Source organism: Choloepus didactylus, chromosome 17 (genome assembly GCF_015220235.1).
Source record: "Choloepus didactylus isolate mChoDid1 chromosome 17, mChoDid1.pri, whole genome shotgun sequence".
NCBI classification, from domain to species: Eukaryota; Metazoa; Chordata; class Mammalia; order Pilosa; family Megalonychidae; genus Choloepus; species Choloepus didactylus.
Window position 1 is genome coordinate 49,837,166 of NC_051323.1, and position 21,161 is coordinate 49,858,326.

Below are 21,161 nucleotides of genomic sequence, written 5' to 3' on the forward strand. Positions count from 1 at the left end.
GTTTTAATTTGAATTTTCTTGATAACTAATGAGGTTGAGTACCCTGTCATATGCTTATTAACCATCTGGAAACCTTATTTTGTGAAGCACCTGTTGAAATCTTTTGCAGGTTTTAAAACTGGATTATCTGTCTTTTTCTTACTGAAATATAGAAGTTCTTTATACATTCTGAATGAGTCCTTTTGTTGGAAATATGTATTCCAAATACTTTCCCATATTCTTTTTTTTTTTTTTTTTTTAAATCAACTTGCCGTCAATGTAAGAGTTTATTACTAGATTCTCAATTCATTCCATTGATTGTATGGCTCTCTTATGTCACTACTACACTGTCTTGATTGCTGTAGCTTTATGGTAAAGTTTTGAATTCGGGAAGTGAGACCTCCAACTCTGTTCTCTTTTTCAAGATGATTTTCATTATTCTGGATCAACTTGTCCATTTCTCATGGTGCTTTAGGTCCTGTTTGGCATTCACCCACATGCACCTGATCTTGTCCTTTGTGTCTTCTAGCCTTTTTTTTTCTTGATGCAATTTTATTGAGATATATTTATACACCATACAAACCATCCGAAGTATACAATCACCGGCTCACAGTATCATCACATATTTGTGCATACATCCCCATTATCAGTTGGAACATTTTCATTACTCCAGAAAAAAAAAACAAAAATAATAAAGAAAACCCAATCCTCTCATATACCTTATTACCCCCAATTATTGACTCACAGTATTGGTGTTGTGCATTTGTTACTGTTGATGACAGAATATTAAAATTTTACTGTTAACTATAGTCCATAGATTGGAACAGGTACATTTTTTTCCATACACCCCTCTATTATTAACTCCTTGTAATAGTATCAGACATTTGTTCTAGTTCATTAAAGAACTACTTTGTATTTCTACAGTTAATTGCAGACATTGAATACCACAAGATTCATTATGTTATACATTCCCACATTTTAAGCTCCAACTTTCCTTCTTGTGACATACATGACTCTAAACTTCCCCTTTCCACCATATTCACCCACATTCAGTACTGTTAATTATTCTCACAATAACGTGCTACCATCACCTCTTTCCATTTCAAAATGTTTAAGTTCAATCTAGTTAAACATTCTGCACATCTTAAGCAACCACTCTCCATTCTTCAGCCTCATTCTATATCCTGGTAACCTATATTCTGTATTTTATGTCTATGAGTTTACATATTATAATTAGTTTATATCAGTGAGATTATACAATATTTGTCCTTTTGTGTCTGATCTATTTCATGTAACATAATGTCCTCAGGGTTCATCCATCTTGCCGCATGCTTCAGAACTTCATTCCTTCTTACTGATGAATAATATTCCATTATACATTTACACCAAATTTTATTTATCCATTCTTCTGCTGATAGACACTCGGGTTGTTTCCATCTTTTGGCAATTGTGAATAATGCCGCTATGAATCAGTGTGCAAATGTCTGTGTTCCTGCTTTCAAATATTCTGGGTATATCCCAAGTAGGAGGACTTGACTGGTCATAAGGAAATTCTATACTTAGTTTCCTGAGGAAGTGCCAAACTATGCTTCACAGTAGCTGTACCATTTTGCATTCCCACCAGCAGAGAATAAGTGTTCCAATTTCCCCACATCCTCTCCAACACTTGTAGTTTCCTGTTTGTTTTAACAGTGGCCATTCTAGTAGGCGGGAGATGATATCTCATTGTAATTGTGATTTGCATTTCCCTAATGAGCATCTTTCATGTGCTTTTTATCCATCTGTCTTTCCTTCCTGGAAAAATGTCTATTCATGAATTTTGCCCACTTTTTAATTGGGTTGTCTTTTAATTGTTGAGTTGTAGGATTTCTTTATATATTCTGGATATCAAACTCTTACCAGATACGTAGCTTCCAAATATTTTCTCCCACTGAATCGGCTGCATTTCTACCCTTTTGACAAAGACCTTTGAAGCACTGAAATATTCAGTTTTGAGGAGGTCCCATTTATCTCTCTCTTCTTTTGTTGCTTGGTCTGGGTATGAAGTGTAAGAAACTACCACCAATCACTAGATCTTGAAGATGTTTCTCTACATTTTATTCCCAGGAGTTTTATGGTACTGGTTCTTATATTTAGGTCTTTGATCCATTTTGAGTTAATTTTTGTATCAGGAGCCCCTTTCATCCTTTTGGTTATGGATATCCAGTTCTTCCAACATTTACTGAAGAGACTTTCTTTCCCAGTTGAGTGGACTTGGGAGTATTGTCAAAAATCAAGTTAACTATAGAACTGAGAGTCTATTTCTGAACTTCAATTCAATTCCATTGATTGATATATCTATCTTTATGCTAGTACCATGCTGTTTTGATCACTGTTGCTTTATTATATGCTTTAAAGTCAGGAAATGTGATACCTCACACTTCATTCTTCTTTTTCAAGATGTTTTTGGCTATTTGAGGCTCCTTACCCTCCCAAATAAAACTGATAATTAACTTTTCCATTTCTACAAAGTAGTCTGTTGGAATTTGGAATTCTGATTGATATTGAACTGTATCTGTAGATCAATTTGGGTAGAATTGTCATCCTAATGACATTTAGCCTTCCAATCTATGAACACAGAATGTCTTTCTATTTATTCAGAGCTTTGATTTCATTTAGCAATGTTTTGTAGTTTTCTTTGCACAAGTCCTTAACATCCCTGGTTCTAGCTTCCGTTAGTACAAGCTCACATTTTTGATCAAATGTATTAGAATAGCTAGAAGTAAATAACTGAAAACCATCAAACTCCAATCCAATAGACTTGACTCTTGAAGACGACTGTATAACAATGTAGCTTATAACGGGTGACAGTGTGCTTGTGAAAAACTTGCGGATTGCACTCTCTTTATCCAGTGTATGGATGGATGAGTAGAGAAATGGGGACAAAAACTAAATGAAAAAATAAGGTGGGATGGGGGGGATGATTTGGGTGTTCTTTTTCAATTTTACTTTTTATTCTTATTCTGATTCTGTCCGGTGTAAGGAAAATGTTAAAAAAAAATAGATTGGGGTGATGAATGCATAACTACACGATGACACTGTGAACAGTTGATTGTATACCATGGATGATTTTATAGCATTGTGAATGTATCTCAATAAAACTGAATTTAATAAACAAAACAAAACAAAACACCCATTGGGAGACTCCCTCCCTCTCTCTGCCAAAAAAAAAAAAAAAAAATTATTTCCTAGAAAAGTTGTGGATTTGTAGAACAATTATGCATAAAATAAAATACAGGAGTCTCATACCACACCCCACCAACACTTTCCATTGGTCTGAAACATTTATTACAATTTTTGATAACTGTAAAAAAAATTGTACTATATTTTAACAGTAGTTAATTTGTTACAATTTACCAAAGATTATTAAAACAGGAGGTGGGGCAAGACAGCGGCATAGGGAGGTGTAGAATTTAGTTAGTCCTCTAGAACAACTAGGAAATAGCCAGGAACAACTAGTAAATAGTCTGGGACAACTGCTGAGGGACATCTGTCACCAGACACACATCGCACACCAGCCTGGAATGGATGGAACAGCTGAGATCGCAGCATAGAACTGTAAGTAAAGCTCCCCAAATGCAGACGGAGCTGGTAACCCTCTCCACCAGCATGACAGGCTGAGATGGAACATTTCCCTATGGGAAAAAGAAGCAGTCTACCAGGTGCAAGGAAAGGTAACTCAACCAAGCTCCAATTGCTTTTTTAATTAACAAATTTTGATCACTGAATACAAGCTACCAGCACAGATAAGCCCAGAGCAAGCAGGAAAGGACGTCTCTCCTGGAAGAAAGGAGGCAGGACTTACAGGAAAATAATGAATAAATAAATAGAACAGAGACTTTTAGAGACAGTTGAGCTCAGAATACTGGAAAACCATGTCCCAAGAAAAGGGGCACATAGAACCAGGTACCAACTCCAGTTGACCAGTGAAACTGGGGGATTGGGACTGGCTCTGAAAAGGGAATTTCTTTCTTTTTTCCTTTTTTTATTATTTTTTTCCTTTCCTCTCATTCTAAGTAGCTCATTGGAGACAGCTTCAGGCATTTACAATTATCAGTACTGACACAGGCCAGGGTGGAGTTAAGAGAGTCAGAGAGACAAAGAGAGTCAAGGGAAGGAGATAATTCTATAAAGGGCATATCTTCCCTAAGAAAAGGGGGATGGGGCCCAGCTCAAGTGGCTGCCATCCCTCAGAGAATTCAAACTCCAGAGCCTGGGGGTGCAGTGGACAGAAACAGCTTAAGCTTGGCTTCTGACACCTTTGGCCCCATGCTGGGACAAGGTCCACAGAGAATTAAAGGCACGGCAGCTCTTCACATTGGTGGGCAGAACAGGAATAGCACAGAGTCTAGAATCCTCACAGTAAAGTCTGACAACCTGCTAGGTCTCATCCTCAAGGAAACCTGATACTGATTACGCCCTCCTCCTGAGACATGGGCCTGTCTGATTGGAGAAAATCTGATACGGGTAATCAAGGAAACTAGGTACCTAGACAACAAAAAAATTACAAGTCACTTCAGGAAAAATGAAGATATGGCCCAGTCAAAGGAACAAACTTATAGTTCAAATGAGATTACAGGAGTTGAAACAACTAATTAAACATGTTCAAACAAATTTTCTAAATCAAATCAATGAGCTGAAGAAAAGTGTGGCAAGAGATGAAGGATATAAAGATGACACTGGGTGACCATAAAGAAGAATTTGTAAGCTTGAGAAAACAAATGGTAGAACTTATGGGAATGAAAGGCACAACAGAAGAGATAAAAAACACAATGGAGATATACAAGAGCAGACTTGAAGAGGCAGAAGAAAGGATTCATGAACTGGAGGACAGGACATGTGAAATCCTACACACAAAAGAACAGATAGGGAAAACAATGGAAAAATACGAGCACCGTCTCAGGAAACTGAATGACAACATGAAGAGCATGAATGTATGTGTCATGGGTGTAAAGAAGGAGAAGAGAAGGGAAAGGGGGCAGAAATAATAACGGAAGAAATAATCACTGAAAATTTCCCATCTCTTATGAAAGACATAAAATTTCAGATCCAAGAAGCGCAGCATACCCCAAAGAGAATCATCTCAATAGACCTACACCAAGACATTTAATAATCAGATTATTAAACATCAAAGACAAAGAGAGAATCCTAAAAGCAGCAAGAGAAAAGTGATTCATCACATACAAAGGAAGCTTGATAAGACTATGTGCGGATTTCTGAGTAGAAACCATGAAGGTAAGAAGGAAGCGGGGTGATGCATTTAAGATAATGAGAGAGAAAAACAGCCAACCAAGAATCCTATATCCGGCAAAACTGTCCTTCAAATAAGAGGGAGAGTTTAAAATACTCTCTTGACAAACAGACAATGACAGAGTTTGTGAACAAGATACCTGCTCTATAGGAAATATTAAAGGGAGCACTACAGACAGATAGGAAAAGACAGGAATGAGAGGTTTGGAGAAAAGCATAGAAATGATGATTACTTGTAGGGATAAAGAGAGAGAAAAAACTAATAAAAAAAGATGTGACACAAAATCCAAAAGACAAAATGGTAGACAGTAGACATTATGTTGAGTGAAATTAGCCAGAAACAAAAGGACAGATACTGCATGGTCTCATTAATATGAACTAAAATTAATGAGCGAACCTTGAAAGTTAAAGTTGAGAACACAGGTTATCGGGAGAGAGAAACAAGGCAGAGATGAGGCATCTGATACTGAAGGAGTACAGAATGATCAACAGGACTGATCATACAGATCCAGAAATATATAACACAATAGTGCGTGATGGTAGCACAATACTGTAAGCACTATGAACAAAGATGAGTGTGATTGCTGGTGAAAGATGTAGGCTAGGGGCATGTATGATACCAGAAAGAAAGACAGAGGATAAAGACTGGGACTGTATAACTTAGTGAAGCTTAGAGTGATCAATGATGGTGATTAAGTATACTAATGTAAGAATGTTTTTACATGAGGAAGAACAAATGAATGTCAGCATCGCAAGCTGTTGAAAACTGGATGGCACAGGGAAAAAAATACAATCAACGCAAACTAGAGTCTATAGTTAACAGTAACACTGTAATATGTGTACATTCATTGTAACAAAGGCAATATACCAAAGCTAAATGTCCATTAGAGGGGATATAGGGGAGTGGTATGGAATTCCTGGTGGTGTTGTTTTATGACCTTTTCATCATATTTTTTTCTTCTATTTTTTTTATTCATTTTTTCCCTCTTCCTCTTTCATTGTGGAAGAAACGGAAATGTCCTCATATAGTTTGCGGTGGTAAATGCATAATTATGTGATTATACCAGGACTTACTGTTTACTTAGGATGGATTTATGGTGTGTGAATAAAACCGTTTAAAAAATGAACAGAGGGATACAAGTGCTGGAGAAAATGTCAAGAGAGAGAGACTTACTCACTCTTAGTTGGGAAGTACAATGGTGCAGCCCATCTAGAGGGCAGTTTGGCAGTTCCACAGGATGCTAAGGGTGGGGTTGCTATACGGTCCTGCAACCCTGTCACTGGTTGTATACTTGGAGGAACTAAGAGCCAAGTCTCGACTGGACATTAGCACATGGTGTTTATGTCGGCAGTATTCACGATTTGCAATGGATGGAGGGGGCCTAAATGTACATCGACTGATAAACCAAAAGGTAAACTGTGGTGTATATATACAATGGAATATTAAGAACAAAATGGACTTGGTTGAGACTGGGGTAGATCAGAGGAAAGGGTAGAGGATAATAAAACAAAGGATCAGATCAAAGGAAAAGATTTTTAATTGGTGCAAAATCTTTATTTTCTGTAACACACTGTATAATTTAACTTGTATGGTTAGTTTACTCAAACACCATAATTACATGGAACTTTGAATAGGGAGTAAGATCTGGTTGGTTGTACAGATTAGAGTGAAGCCCTAATACATCCCAGAGTAATCTGGGTGGACAACAAAAAAGTATTTGCAAAGCCCCCATGAGGGACTGGGGAAAAATGTGGAAATATTAAACTTCCCCATGTAGGGAACTCCTGACATTCTCCAAGCACTGGGGACTACCACTTTAGTAAGCTGAGTCCTCGACCTTGGGGCTTGCCCTTATGAACCTTATTACTGCAAAGGAGAGGCTAAGCCTGCTTATAATTGTGCCTGAGAGTCACCCCCAGAAAACCTCTTTATTTGCTCAGATGTGGCCTCTCTCTCTAAGACAACACGGTAGGTAAACTCTCTACCCTCCCCCCTATGTGGGACATGACTGCCAGGGGTGTAAATCTCCCTGGCAACAACGGATGTCACTCCTGGGGATAAGCCTGGACCCAGCTTTCTAGGATTGAGAAAGCCTTCTTGACCCAAAGAGGGAAGCGAAATGAAACAAAATAAAAGTTTCAGTGAAAAAAAGCTTAAAAAGGGCCCAGATGTCAATTAGTGATATGAATGAAGCCGATCTGATTAAGACTAGGGCAAACCGGGCCAAAGGGTAAAGGTTGAAATAGACTGTGTTTTAAAACTTCAACTTCCATGTGAGACCAAGGGAAGAGATGTCTGTTTGGTGCAGGATCTATATTTTCTGAACAGTATAACTCTACAGTCAGTTTGTTCAAACACCACAATTGCATGGAACTTTGAAAAGGAAGTGAGATATGGTAGGTTTGTATAGGTTAGAGTGAAACAGTGACATATCCCAAAGTAATTTGGGCAGAGAATAAAAAAATATTTGCAGGGCCCCCCTGAGGAACTGGGGGGAAATTCGGAAGAGTTGGACTTCCTCACCTGGACTGATGCTGATGTTGTCACAGACATTGAGAACTGGCGGTTTGATGTGCTGAGCCCTCTATCATGGGACTTGCCCTTATGAAACTCGTTACTGCAAGGGAGAGGCCAGACTTGCATATAATTCTGCCTAAGAGTCCCCCTGCACCCCACCCCGAGTACCTCTTTGTTGCTCAGATGTGGCCCTCTCACTCTCTCTCTAGATAAGCCACCTCAACGGGTGAAGTCCCTGCCCTACCCCCTATGTGGGACTTGACTCCCAGGGGTGTAAATCTCCCTGGCAATGCAGGATATGACTCCCGGGGATGAATCTGGACCTGGCATCGTGGGATTGAGAGTATCTTCTTGACCAAAAGGGGGATATGAAATGAAATGAAATAAAGTTTCAGTGGCTGAGAGATTTCAAATGCGGTTGAGAGGTCACTCTGGCGGACATTCTTATGCACTATATAGATAACACTTTTTAGGTTTTAATGTATTTGAATAGCTAGAAGTAAATATCTGAAACTATCAAACTCCAACCCAGTAGCCTAAACTCTTGAAGACGATTGTATAACAGTGTACCTTACAAGGGGTGACAGCATGATTGTGAAAATCTTGTGGATCGCACTCCTTTTATCCAGCGTACGGGTGGATGACAAGAAAAATGGGGACAGAAACTGATTTGGGTGTTCTTTTTTAACTTGTATTTTTTATTCTTATTCTGATTCTTTCTGATGTAAGGAAAATGTTCAAAAATAGATGGGTGATGAATGCACGACTATATGATGGAGCTGTAAACAGCTGATTGTACACCACGGATGACTGTATGGCATGTGAATATATTTCAATAAAACCGAATTTAATTTAAAAAAAAATAAAGTTTCAGTGGCTGAGAGATTTCAACGGAGTTGAGAGGTCATTCTGGAGGTTTTTCTTATGCGTTATACAGATATCCATTTTTAGGTTTTAGTGTACCGGAATAGAAGGAAATACCTGAAACTGTTGAACTACAACACAGTAGCCTTGATTTTTTTTTTTTTTTAATGGTCAAAAAACTTATATTTAGAATTTGCCAGCTAGACTCAGTTTAGATGATTCCAATTTTGTTGGCAACATCCAAAGCATCATAGTCAGGAGCCAGTCAAACATATGCCTTGATTCTTGAAGATGACTGTATAACTTTATAGCTTATATAGTGTAACCATGTGATTGTGAAAACCTTGTGGCTCATACTCCTTTTACCCAGTGTACGAACAAATGGTAGAAATATGAGGAGAAAAAGTAAATGAATAATGGGGGGAAGAGTGGTATGGGATATTTTGGGTATTCTTCCTTACTTTTATTCTTATTCTTATTTTTTGGAGTAATGAAAATGTTCAAAAATTGATTGTGGTAATGAATGCACACCTATATGATGATACTGTGAATAACTGTTTACACTTTGGATGACTGTATGGTTTGTGAATATATTTCAATATAACTGCATTAAAAAGTATTATTAAAACAGTATTAACTATTGTTCATAGTTTACATTAGTTTTTTTTTCCTTATACCTCATTATTAATACCTTGTATTAGTGTTGTACATTTGTTATAATTCATGAAAAAACATTCTTCTTCCCAGAGTCTGTCTGGGAGAAACTAAGAGAATACCCCCAGATACCTAGAGAGAAATGTCCTGTGAGAAAGCCACTTTGAAATGCAACCTGAGAGGAAAGAGACTCCAGCTATGTCCCATCCAAGCTAACTGAGGTTTTCCGGAAGCCAATGGCCTTTCTCCAGTGAAGGTAACCTATTGTTGATGCTATACCGTGGATACTTTATGACTTTAAGACTATAACTTTGTAACTGGATAAACCCCCTTTACTAAAGACAATCCATTTCTGGTATTTTGTATTAATGTCAGCATTAGCAAACTGGAACAGCCACTGAGGTACTCTCTTGCAACTGAAGGATATGCAATATAGTTCCAAGTACCTGCTATTCAAATAGTGTACCCTAAAAGATAATACTCATTTTAAAAAAAAATTGATTTACCTTTATTTCTGCTCCTTTTGATTTTTTCTGCCAGTCCCATACAGTAAGCATGTGCTCATTGGAGTCATCAATAACACATAAATGAACACCAGAATCCTAAAGAAATTAAAAGTATTAAAAAATTTCCAGATAAGGCTGGCTTTCAAAGAAAGAAATACCATACTATTAAAACTGCCAACATTAAATAATCCAAAAACCTTTAAAGTCAGGTTTCTGTGAAACACAATTCACAAAAACTCTATTTTCTTCAGAAATACAATTAAAATTCTCAAAAAAAATTTTTTTTATTTTTAATTTTTTTCCTGGGTTGATTTCCTCTTGCCATCTAGCCACCTCCATTATTCAGAGATAGCAAATGACACGCTTTCCATTCCCTTCTTTATCTTATGCTTCCTTTTTGCTGTCTGTATTCAAGTTATTTTCTCTGAGGTAAGTGGGAATAAATGTATAAAATCTCATCGTTTTGCTCCTGACTTAATTTTTATAGTTTGATGGAATAAGCTAAATTAATGGCTAATTTTAAAGTTTGCTGATTTCAGTTAACATGAATAAACAAGATAAATAAAAATACAATCAAATTCCTTTTTGTTTTCTCCAAACCATTTTCATTCACATAAGTTTCCTAGTTCAAGAAGAACTGCGGATGATATTTGATATTAAACATTTCTTTGCCCTAGTTGCATTTGTGGTATATGTCTTATAATGTCTATGGAACAGAGACATATTGTCAAGAAGAGTGAGAAGTACTAAGGAAGGGCAGAGCTTACTCTCTCCTCTTTACCTTTCTCTTACCCTTTATTGGAATAATTAGAAAAAGTTAAGAGGATGGAACAATCCTCGATAGTCTTAAACCTGTAAAAATGGCATCGATGACATGATAACAATTGTTGCTTGGGGATTTTAGAGAAAAAAAATTAGTAAAAGTAATGCTGTTCTTTCCTTCCTCTCACCTCCTTTTCTAAATGCCTTTCTTCCAATTCCTGATCCATTTGGCCCTTGCCATTCAGTGTGTTCAAGCTAGCCATGTTCCTAAACCTACTCAAATTTACTTTTTTCCTCTAAAAGTATCTCTTTCTCCTCCCTGTCCCCAAGCAAATTCCTATAATGCAGAATATAGTGGCTGACAGACACTAAAGAGAAAATGAATTCATAAATGTGTTCTAAAGCATGAAAGAGGCCCAACAAAATCCAGGGGGGTATTAACATATGAAATTAAAAACTATGAATCTTAAAATGTAGAAGGTCTTGTACACTCCATGATCATAATTACATATAAATTCAGGAAGAAACAGAATATTTAAATGAGTAACATCTTACCTTATTTTTGCCCTAGAATAAAATCTCAGTGCTTAGTTAAGATTGCTAAACAATGAGAATTTTTAAACTTAGGATGTTATGTGTTACGAGCCAAGATAATGCAAGATTTTGTAGAAAATAAAGGTTTGATTGCTTCCTTTGATCCAACATGACACCAAGAAAAGTCAGTATTTGTGCAGAATTGGCCAAGTTTCATGTCTGTGAATTTTCTAAATAAAATATAACTCTATGATTCAAGCTGACATAAAAGTATATACCTACTGCTTGTTTCAAATGGGATTATCCTACATGTATATTCCTCTATTTCTGCAACTACTCTGGAATCCTAATTCAGGACAGAATAGAATTGAGTATAATTAAGTATAACATCTTGGATCCTATCTAAATCAAAGTACTTTAGTATTTACTTAGGTTACAGTGATAGCCATTGCTAAACAATAGCTAACATTTTCAATTCAGAGTTACAATCTTCTGTGGATACACACATACAAACAGAGTTTAATTTTTTCTGCTTCTTTTTTCTGTTTGCTTACTCCTTTAAAAATTATTACTTACTGCTTTTGAAAAATCCAGGCATCCTACACCACGCTCAAAAGTTCCAAGTCCAATAATTTGCAGTGTGGATAGACTAACTGAATCCCACACTCTGACATGGGGTTGCAGAGGCTGCAAAAATGAAAAGAGAAACACAAGATAGCAGGACGAACTGGAACTTAGGTGGATACAAATAAATACCACTACCATACAGAACTGTCTGCAATCTTTTAAAAGTAATGGGATGGATAAACATTAATTAAAAATAACTACTATATTTTAAATTGCTCCTCCAAAATCTTGGTCAGGTATTTTCTTTCCAAAACCATGAAAAATAACAAAACAACAACAGTGATAATAGTAGGAGCAAATAATCTGTGTATTTATTATGTGCCACGCACTATTCTAACTACTTCATATGAATTGATTCATTTAATCCTGATAACAACTCTATGAGTTAGGCACTATTTTAATCCCCATTTAACAGAAAAGGAAACAGCATCAAATAACTTTCCCAAAGTTATACAGCTATAAAACAGTAGAGTCCAGGATTCTAACCTAGGCAAACCTGCTCAGGATACCCTGCTTTTAACATGACCTTCATTCGTGGGGAAAATGATGCTTTTTAAATTAGTGTCCAATAAAATGCTAAACAAAAAGTCCTTAAATAGAATCTGCAATTGGAAGGCTCTTAGAAGTCATCCTAACATAAACCCCATGCATTCCTTTTGTTTAAGGAAATAGGAGTCAGAGAATGTCAAGAATACAGACTGATAAGAAAGCCAAGCAGTCAACATTATTAATATTTACTGTAGATCCTTAGAAATAGGACCCCTCTTATGTAAGCTAATTTAATAATATTGAATAGGAACTGAAGTTCCTTAAGTGCTTTTGTTCCAACCATGTAGGAAATCAGGAAGTCTGTCAATATAGGAAAATTGCAGTACATTCTGGCAAACAGTGATAAGATATTCTATGTAAAGAAAAATGTAACAAGCATATTAGTCTTCCCATTTTTCAAAGTAGTTTCCTAGGGAAAACACTTATTTTTGTAGAAAAACATACTTAAGTAGTATGCTTCTACTTAAGTTTTATCTACTGAACTGCTCTTAAATTCTAATTTTTTTTTCTCTGCTTACACTAGAAATCCTTTGGCAATTAAATTTTAAAATAACAAAATGAGTTGTGGCTAAAATTACAATCAATTACATTCTAACAACAATCCACTAGGTACAGAATGTATAAAACTGTTCTGCTCACCCTTCCGTCTTTATCCACTCCAGCTATCTGTCCAGTTGCAATCCTAATTTTGTCAGGATGTATAGCAAGGCTAAAAAGCAGTATTAACAATAATTTTAAATACAGGAAACGTGAAAAAGCAGGGAAAAAAGTGCCTCTGTATTAATTTTCAAACAAATAGTTTTTAAGCAAAAAAGTTTGGCCTATTTATTTTTCTTTATCAAATCAAACAAATATCAATTAGTTGTTAATATCAAATTATAACATCAATTATGACTCCTTTCCTAAATCCGGCTGTACTTTTTCCTTCTTTGTTAAACTGAACAAATTAATGGAACACTAAATTCAAAGAAAATGTTTATCCACAACTCTGGGACTCTCTCACAAACTAACAAACTAGTTTTCATTTGTTCAAGTTCTTTTCTAGTCCTTGTATATAGTCACAAAGATTTATTACAGTGAACATGCAATTTTGCATTTTGTAATTTCATAAGCATTTTCCCTTTGCTATATAATTCTTAGGTATACTATTGATCTAACAGTTCTTCTACCACTTAGTAAATCTCTGCTTTACTACAAAAGAATACAGAAATGAACATTTTCACACACAGTGCCTCCAGCTATTGCTTAAGGCTCAACTCTTGTAAGTCAACTTGGGGCAAGGGATTTTTTAATAAAAATTGAAAACCATGCTAATTCCTCATGATACATATACGTAAGAGTGACTAGCACTCTTTTAAAGATGTCTTCATGTCCATATCTAGAATCTTTCTATGTCTTATGCCAAGGAGTAATCTCAAATGGGAATATAAAATTTTTTATTTCTCAAAATGTATTGTTCATTACTTTACAGAAGAATAGTATCAATTTAAATTGTCATAAGGAATAAAATTATTTTAAAATTTTCACTACAACTTCCCCATATTAAGTATTATATCTTTTAAAATGCTTTAATAATTTGCTTGGAACAATGATATCTTGTTTTAAACTTTGATTAGTAAGGAGGATTGAGTTCTCAGTATATTCTTTAGTTCTATTTCATCTTATTTATATAGTTTATATCCTTTATCTGTTGAGGTCAATCACATTAAAGGTAACTAAAAATTTAACACATTATCATTTTGCCATATTTAATCAGATCTCTTTTTAAACAATTTTTGAAACTTAAAATTTCTTGATTAGGTAATACATTTGGATGGTTCATGTTTCAAAAGCTATAAAAAGACATATTGAGAAAACTCTTTCCCACCCTGTCTCCATCTACTAAGATCCCACCTGCCTCTTTCAACACATCTCACATCCAACCCCCAGCAATCCCAAATGAGTAATCAGGGGTATTGGCCTACCCCACCTCGATGGTTGCTAACATGACCACAGACATAGGGGACTGATGGTTTGATGGGTTGAGCCCTCTACCATAGGTTTTACCCTTGGGAAGACGGTTGCTGCAAAGGAGAGGCTAGGCCTCCCTATAATTGTGCCTAAGAGCCTCCTCCCGAATGCCTCTTTGGTGCTCAGATGTGGCCCTCTCTCTCTAGCTAAGCCAACTTGAAAGGTGAAATCACTGCCCTCCCCCCTACGTGGGATCAGACACCCAGGGGAGTGAATCTCCCTGGCAACGTGGAATATGACTCCCGGGGAGGAATGTAGACCTGGCATCATGGGACGGAGAACATCTTCTTGACCAAAAGGGGGATGTGAAAGGAAATGAAATAAGCTTCAGTGGCAGAGAGATTCCAAAAGGAGCCGAGAGGTCACTCTGGTGGGCACTCTTATGCACACTTTATACAACCCTTTTTAGGTTCTAAAGAATTGGGGTAGCTGGTGGTGGATACCTGAAACTATCAAACTACAACCCAGAACCCATGAATCTCGAAGACAATTGTATAAAAATGTAGCTTATGAGGGGTGACAATGGGATTGGGAAAGCCATAAGGACCACACTCCACTTTGTCTAGTTTATGGATGGATGAGTAGAAAAATAGGGGAAGGAAACAAACAGACAAAGGTACCCAGTGTTCTTTTTTACTTCAATTGCTCTTTTTCACTCTAATTATTATTCTTGTTATTTTTGTGTGTGTGCTAATGAAGGTGCCAGGGATTGATTTGGGTGATGAATGTACCACTATGTAATGGTACTGTAAACAATCGAAAGTACGATTTGTTTTGTATGACTGCATAGTATGTGAATATATCTTAATAAAATGAAGATTAAAAAAAAATTAATTGTTCTAGAAACTTTTTATATATGTGGAACCCGGGATAAATTTATATTTCCCACCTCCTTTTTATATAAGTGGTAGAACACATTGTACATTTTCCTTCTCATTAATATTTTTACTTAATATATATATATCTTAGGGATCTTTCCATATTAATACATCATGAGCCTGTTCATCCTTTTTTTACAGTCGCATGGTAATATATGGGTACACCATAACTAATCCCCAACTGAAAGATATTTAGGTTGTTTCTAATCTTTACTCTCACAATGTTCCAATAAATAACTTGTACATAAATATTCTGCAAGAGATTTTAATTATCTCTAAAAGTCTAACAATGTTTATATAACATGCTAACAGTTAACATTTTTTCTGGATCAAGATAGAGTTGACAGAGTATTACAGACATAAAAAAAGAGAAGCCTTTAAATGTTGGAAAATAACGGATTTAAGCAATAAATGACTTAATTCAATGAAAGAGTAGCAAAATTTATTGAACAATTTTAGACCATGCTTAAGCATTTTAAGAGTTCTCACATTTTTATAGTTTGCCACCTATGATAAACTTATGATTCTTACTCAGCTATGATTTCTTTCTCCTCAAAAGAAAAACTTCCAGCCCAAAATTTATCTGCATAGAGTAAATCCTCAATAAATGTTTAGTAACCAATAATTGCTTGCAGAAATCTGAAAAAAAAAACAAACCACCAGCGTCCCCCACATATATTTGATACCACAGTCAGGAAGAAAAGGCACATAAAGGATCTGAGAAAGCAGAAGTCCCATTCTGTATTTGTAGGAGGTATATTTTGTTGTTGTTGATACTACACCAAGCATTTTGCAGGCCTAAAAGTCCTCTTTTCTTTTTAAAGTATAATCTATAGAACGCCCAATAATACCCTTAACTTCTGAACTCTCCAGAAAAAGTAATTTCCAATAAAATCTGAATTTAAAAGATACAAAAATGAGGGCATGAAAGAACAAAATGAACAAGTGTTAAATGATACCAACCATTTCACGCAGTCTGTATGGCCCAGGTAATGTCGTTGAGTTCTCTCTTCGTAATTAAATAGTACTACTACTGAGGCTATGAAATAAACTATTTCCCCAGTTGGAAGGAGGTAAACATTAGCCCGACAGTCCTTTCCTCGATAACCATATCTTAAATGAAAAAGTCAAGGTTTTTTGGATTTTTTTTTAAATAATTGTAACATATATATAACATAAAATTTCCAATTTAAATCACTTACTGTATTCAGTGGCATTAATTATTTTTACAATGCTGTGCTACTATCACCACCTTCTATTACAAACTTTTTCATTACCAACAACAGAAACTTTATCCTTTGTGCTGGTTTGGATATATTATGTCCCCCCAAAATGCCATTATCTTTGATGCTGTCTTGTGTGGGCAGGAAACGTATTGTTGTTGATTGGGTTGGAGACTTTTGACTGGATGTTTCTGTGGAGATGTGATCACTCAATTGAGGGCGAAATCTTTCACAGGATAATTTCCATGGAGGTGTGCCCCTCCCATTCACCACGGGCCTTGATTAGTTTACTGGAGCACTATATAAGCTCAGACAGAAGGAGCGAGCTTGCTACAGCGAGGAAGGACACTTTGAAGGATGAACAGAAGCTGAGAGAGGAGCTGCAGATGAGAGACAGTTGGAAGACAGCCACTGAAAGCAGACTCTTGCTCCGGAGAAGCTAAGAGAGGACAAACACCCCAAGAGCAACTGAGAGTGACATTTTTGAGGAGCTCTGGCCTAGAGAGGAACTTCCTGGGAGAAAGCCATTTTGAAACCAGAACCACGGAGCAGATGCCAGCCATGTGCCTTCTCAGCTAACAGAGGTTTTCCAGATGCCATTGGCCATCCTCCAGTTAAGGTACCCAATGGTTGATGCATTACCTTGGACACTTTATGGCCTTAAGACTGTAACTGTGAAACCAAATAAACTCCCCTTTATAAAAGCCAATACATTTCTGGCGTTTTGCATTCTGGCGGCATTAGCAAACCAGAATACCCTTTAAGCAGTAACTCCCCATGCCTCCTCTTCCTGGCCCTTGGTAACCTCTAATCTACTTTCTGTAAGAGTCAATAATTTTATAAACATAATTTTAAAATAATAATTTAATAAACATAATTTCATAGGTATTAAATTAAAAAAATTTCATGGCTACTTAAGAGAATCAGGAAGTTATAATGAAAAGAGGATTGAATCTGAACTTGAAAACTCATGTCCTACCATTATCCTATTGTGTAAACCCTGAATCTTTTAATGTGCTTAGTTTCCTCTGTCATCAAATATATATATTGAGTTCCTAACATGTGTCCGGAACAGTGGTGAACAACACAAATGTGGACCCTGTCTTCTTGGAGCTTATACTCTGGCATAGAAGAGAAAGTAAGCGCTTAATATATTGTTATAAATGTGGATGCTGCAAATGCTTTAGCCATGCTTTCTTATTTAATTCTTTCAACAGCCCTGTGAGGTAGGGATTACTAATCCCTTTATTAAGCAAAGAAAGTAAGGTTCACAGCCAAGACTCAAATACTTGTCTTCTAATTCCAGACCAATGTCTTTTCTACCATACCACAAGTACCTACCATGATGTTCATGGAATACTGCTTGCCCTACCCAAAGATACCAAAACATTAAATTTAATGAAGAAAATTTTGATGGAGGGTCACTAATTTTTGTTAAGTCAGAAAAAACAAACAAATTTGCTGTCATGATAGAGAAGGATACACCCACTCCAGTTTAAGCTTCTCAGGTGGCAGTTCTGTTCTGATGTCGTCATAGTTGTCAACATCAGAAGGAATGAACATTGTGATTGGCCGACCTCGCATAAACATTTTAATATACTCTCCTTCTGTTGAAATAAAAAAAAAAATTAAGTCACATGTGTTTTCTGAATAACCACAGAAAAGTCCATTGTTAATGTGATGAAATGAAAACAGGACAAAAATAGCTACTATTTCCTCCCCATCACATATAAATTTTTTTTTTACACATTATATAGCATGTAGAAAACAAAGTGATACTATAAGACCTAGTCCAAAACATTGTAGAGAAAAGGAAACATTGGTTGCTTCCTTAAATGAAAATAACTGTTTTCATAATTGAAATATAATTCACCTGTGTAAGTTAGTTGACACATTTCAGCAAGGCCAGAAAGATCAAGGTTGAATATGCAAAAGAAAATTTTGCGACGGACATTTTTCTGACACTTGAGAAGAAGAAAGAGATTGTCTAGGTAGACCACAACCATGTTTACCACACTACTGGATTAACCTACCAATGTTCAAAGACACACAAAGGACATATTTATAAGATCTGTAACAGTCTAAAACTGAAAATGATCAAAAAGACAAGTCTAGCATCAAATTAATAGTTACTGGACATCTTTTACAAAAGGAAACACAGTTAACTAAACAGATAGGATTGTTTCTTATACCTTCCCCACCCACACCCCAGCACTCCTGTGACCTACATATAGGTCAAGTATAATAAATGTTGATGGTGATTGCAAAACGGCTACAAAAGAACCTAAATGGGGAGGAGAAAGGGATTGAGTCAAAAGCATAGGAAATGTCTAGCACTTGCCAACTTTTCTTGCATGACATGAAAACAGCATTAGAACCAGAGTGAAAACGTGGTTACTGCAATTAACCAGAGGCTAACTGGATCTCTAATAAGGACCTAAGCTACCTAAGGAGAAATATTCATAATTGTTCAAATAGTTTATATAATGAAAACCATGGAGAAGAAGAAAAGATAAAGATAAATTACTTGCTGAATAGCTGCAAATATTTCTTCAGAGTCAGATTTTAAAATTATGTTTGTTGTAGGTGAGAAGTTCAAGTTATTTTTATTATTATTACTCATGGTATGCTGTGCCTCAGGGTTTGATCTAAGAACAGGCTAAGACCTCCCACGCTGTAGTTTTAATACCACATGATGTATGTCTTTATTACCTTTGAATATGAGAGTGGGCTCTGCTTCCTGATGATTTTTTGCATGGCTAGACTTCGATGATAACTAAATGATTACCAGCTGCAACTATCCCTCTTCTACAATCACTCCTTATCTATATCTCCTTGTCTTTTATTTATTTATTTTTGGGGGGGTGGTGGTTATAGTTTGCACAGGGGCAAGAAATGCAAACAAGAGATGTGGTAAAGTATAGTATGACTGTGGGCAGGGGTGGCGGGGGAGGGGGGCACTAGAACACCCCATCTCAGGGAGGCAGAAACTAATTAGTTCCATGAAGGATGTGGGCTCAATGTTGCTAGACCTTTTCATTTTACAAAAGAAACAGGAAATCTACAATTTCTTGTGAAATCTTCCAATTTTAAAATATTCACTCCTTTACCCCAAACAGGAAAACACCATGTGAAACAAACACACACACCTTTGGCTATGTACAGCAGCCAGGCCACCAGTTTGCAACCTCTTTTAAGAAGACAGCCTTAACCCTGGAAATCAGGGAAAATACATACACAAAGAAGAGCCTCTATAACTCCATCACTGTGGAATCAAATTCTCACTACAACTTTTTCTTGATGTAGTATGAAAAAAAAAAGAATGTAAAATATCTCACCAATAATTTCTATATTGCTTATATGTTGAATGATAATATTTTGGATATACTGGTTTAAATGTATCATTATATAATGTCCTTTATGTCTTTTTACTTTTAAAATGTGTCTACTAGAAAATTTTAAATTATACATATGTCATGGATATTTCTGTTGGACAGCACTGTTCAGACATCAGTGAGGTCTTCAGGCTGGTCCTCAGGTGTCCAATTACCTGACAATGCAGCTTACTTACAATCCAAACAAATGCTACTAACTTGTGTTCTGGACCTCAACAGTAGGAAATCAGAGAGTACAACAGAAGAGGAAGATGTTTTCTTTGTGCTCTTATCTTTGTGAAGAGGGAATGCAAGGCAAAATTCTGAAATATCTGACAATGTGCTTTCCTTTCTGTGTCCTTCTCTCTCATCCCTTCAGCCTGCTCAGGTTTTACAAGCCCTTCTACTTTAGCATCTCATCTAGGCTGTCCTACCCACCAAGTACTCCAAACTGCAAAATAATCTTCCTATCCCCTAATCAAAACTCCTATCCTTTTGGGACAGATCTCTTGGGTGCTCTGAGAAAAGCAATATTGTTGAGCTGATACCTACTGACATGTAAATAACTGGGTATTCAAGTTATCTAATATGTAAAAGATGCTTATCAAGGAAAATAGTATTGGGCATACTCTATTCCCAGTTCAGTTCCTCTAATGGTTTCTACTTTTTTCATAGCTTACTCTGTGTTTTAGACTTGTAGATTAAAAAAACTAAACTAAACTAAATTTAAAAACACCCTTTTCCTGACAACAGCAGAGCTACAGGGCAACTATGACTGGAATTATTTGTATAATGATACTGCCTGAAGAAAGCCTTTTGATCTTCTAGAATGTTTACAATCTAAAGCATCTTTCTCCCCCAAAAGTTTCCACTTTGACAATCTATTTTTAGTTGTATTTCAATCTTTGGAACCAAACAGGACCCCAAACACAGGAATTTGAAACTTTCATCTAACTAAAATGTGGCAGAATGTGACACTATCTAAATTTCCTGCAAAAAGCAAACAAAAAATTAGTTTTTACTGAGCTTTAGCCTTTTCTTTGATACTACTAGTTCTATTCTCTAAAAACAGAGCTAAAGAAAAGAAAGATTACCATGATGCTAAAACTAATGACTACAATTTTATAGCAGAAATTGACAATGGCCATTTTATGTAGGCTAAAATTTTTTCTTAAAAACATTGTTTTCAATCAAAAGGTTTCAAGTCCCAGGTTAATGATCCAGTTATTGTGTAGGAATAGTCCAATATTTTAAAATTTCAATGAAACAGTAATTTGAAAGGATCTGTGCACATGATCTTTGCACTACTGTAAAGTGTAAATCACACCCCTTTTCAATGGTCTAGCTGTAAAAATAGTTACATCATAAAATGCAGGTCCCAAATCAAAAGTTAA

General features: G+C 36.1%; 1 protein-coding gene across 5 annotated transcripts in view; it reads right to left on the reverse strand.

Moving 5' to 3' along the window:
* EML4 (EMAP like 4) overlaps window positions 1–21,161 on the reverse strand; it is a 216,724-nt gene that overhangs the window by 38,524 nt on the left and 157,039 nt on the right. For all 5 annotated transcript variants that reach the window (XM_037807769.1, XM_037807772.1, XM_037807770.1 and 2 more), the window contains 5 exons: window positions 17,877–18,000; window positions 16,134–16,283; window positions 12,922–12,991; window positions 11,683–11,793; window positions 9,811–9,906 (listed from right to left, as the gene is read on the reverse strand). In XM_037807769.1, coding sequence (XP_037663697.1) covers window positions 9,811–9,906; window positions 11,683–11,793; window positions 12,922–12,991; window positions 16,134–16,283; window positions 17,877–18,000 — 551 coding nt within the window. The remainder of the gene's footprint in view (window positions 1–9,810; window positions 9,907–11,682; window positions 11,794–12,921; window positions 12,992–16,133; window positions 16,284–17,876; window positions 18,001–21,161) is intronic.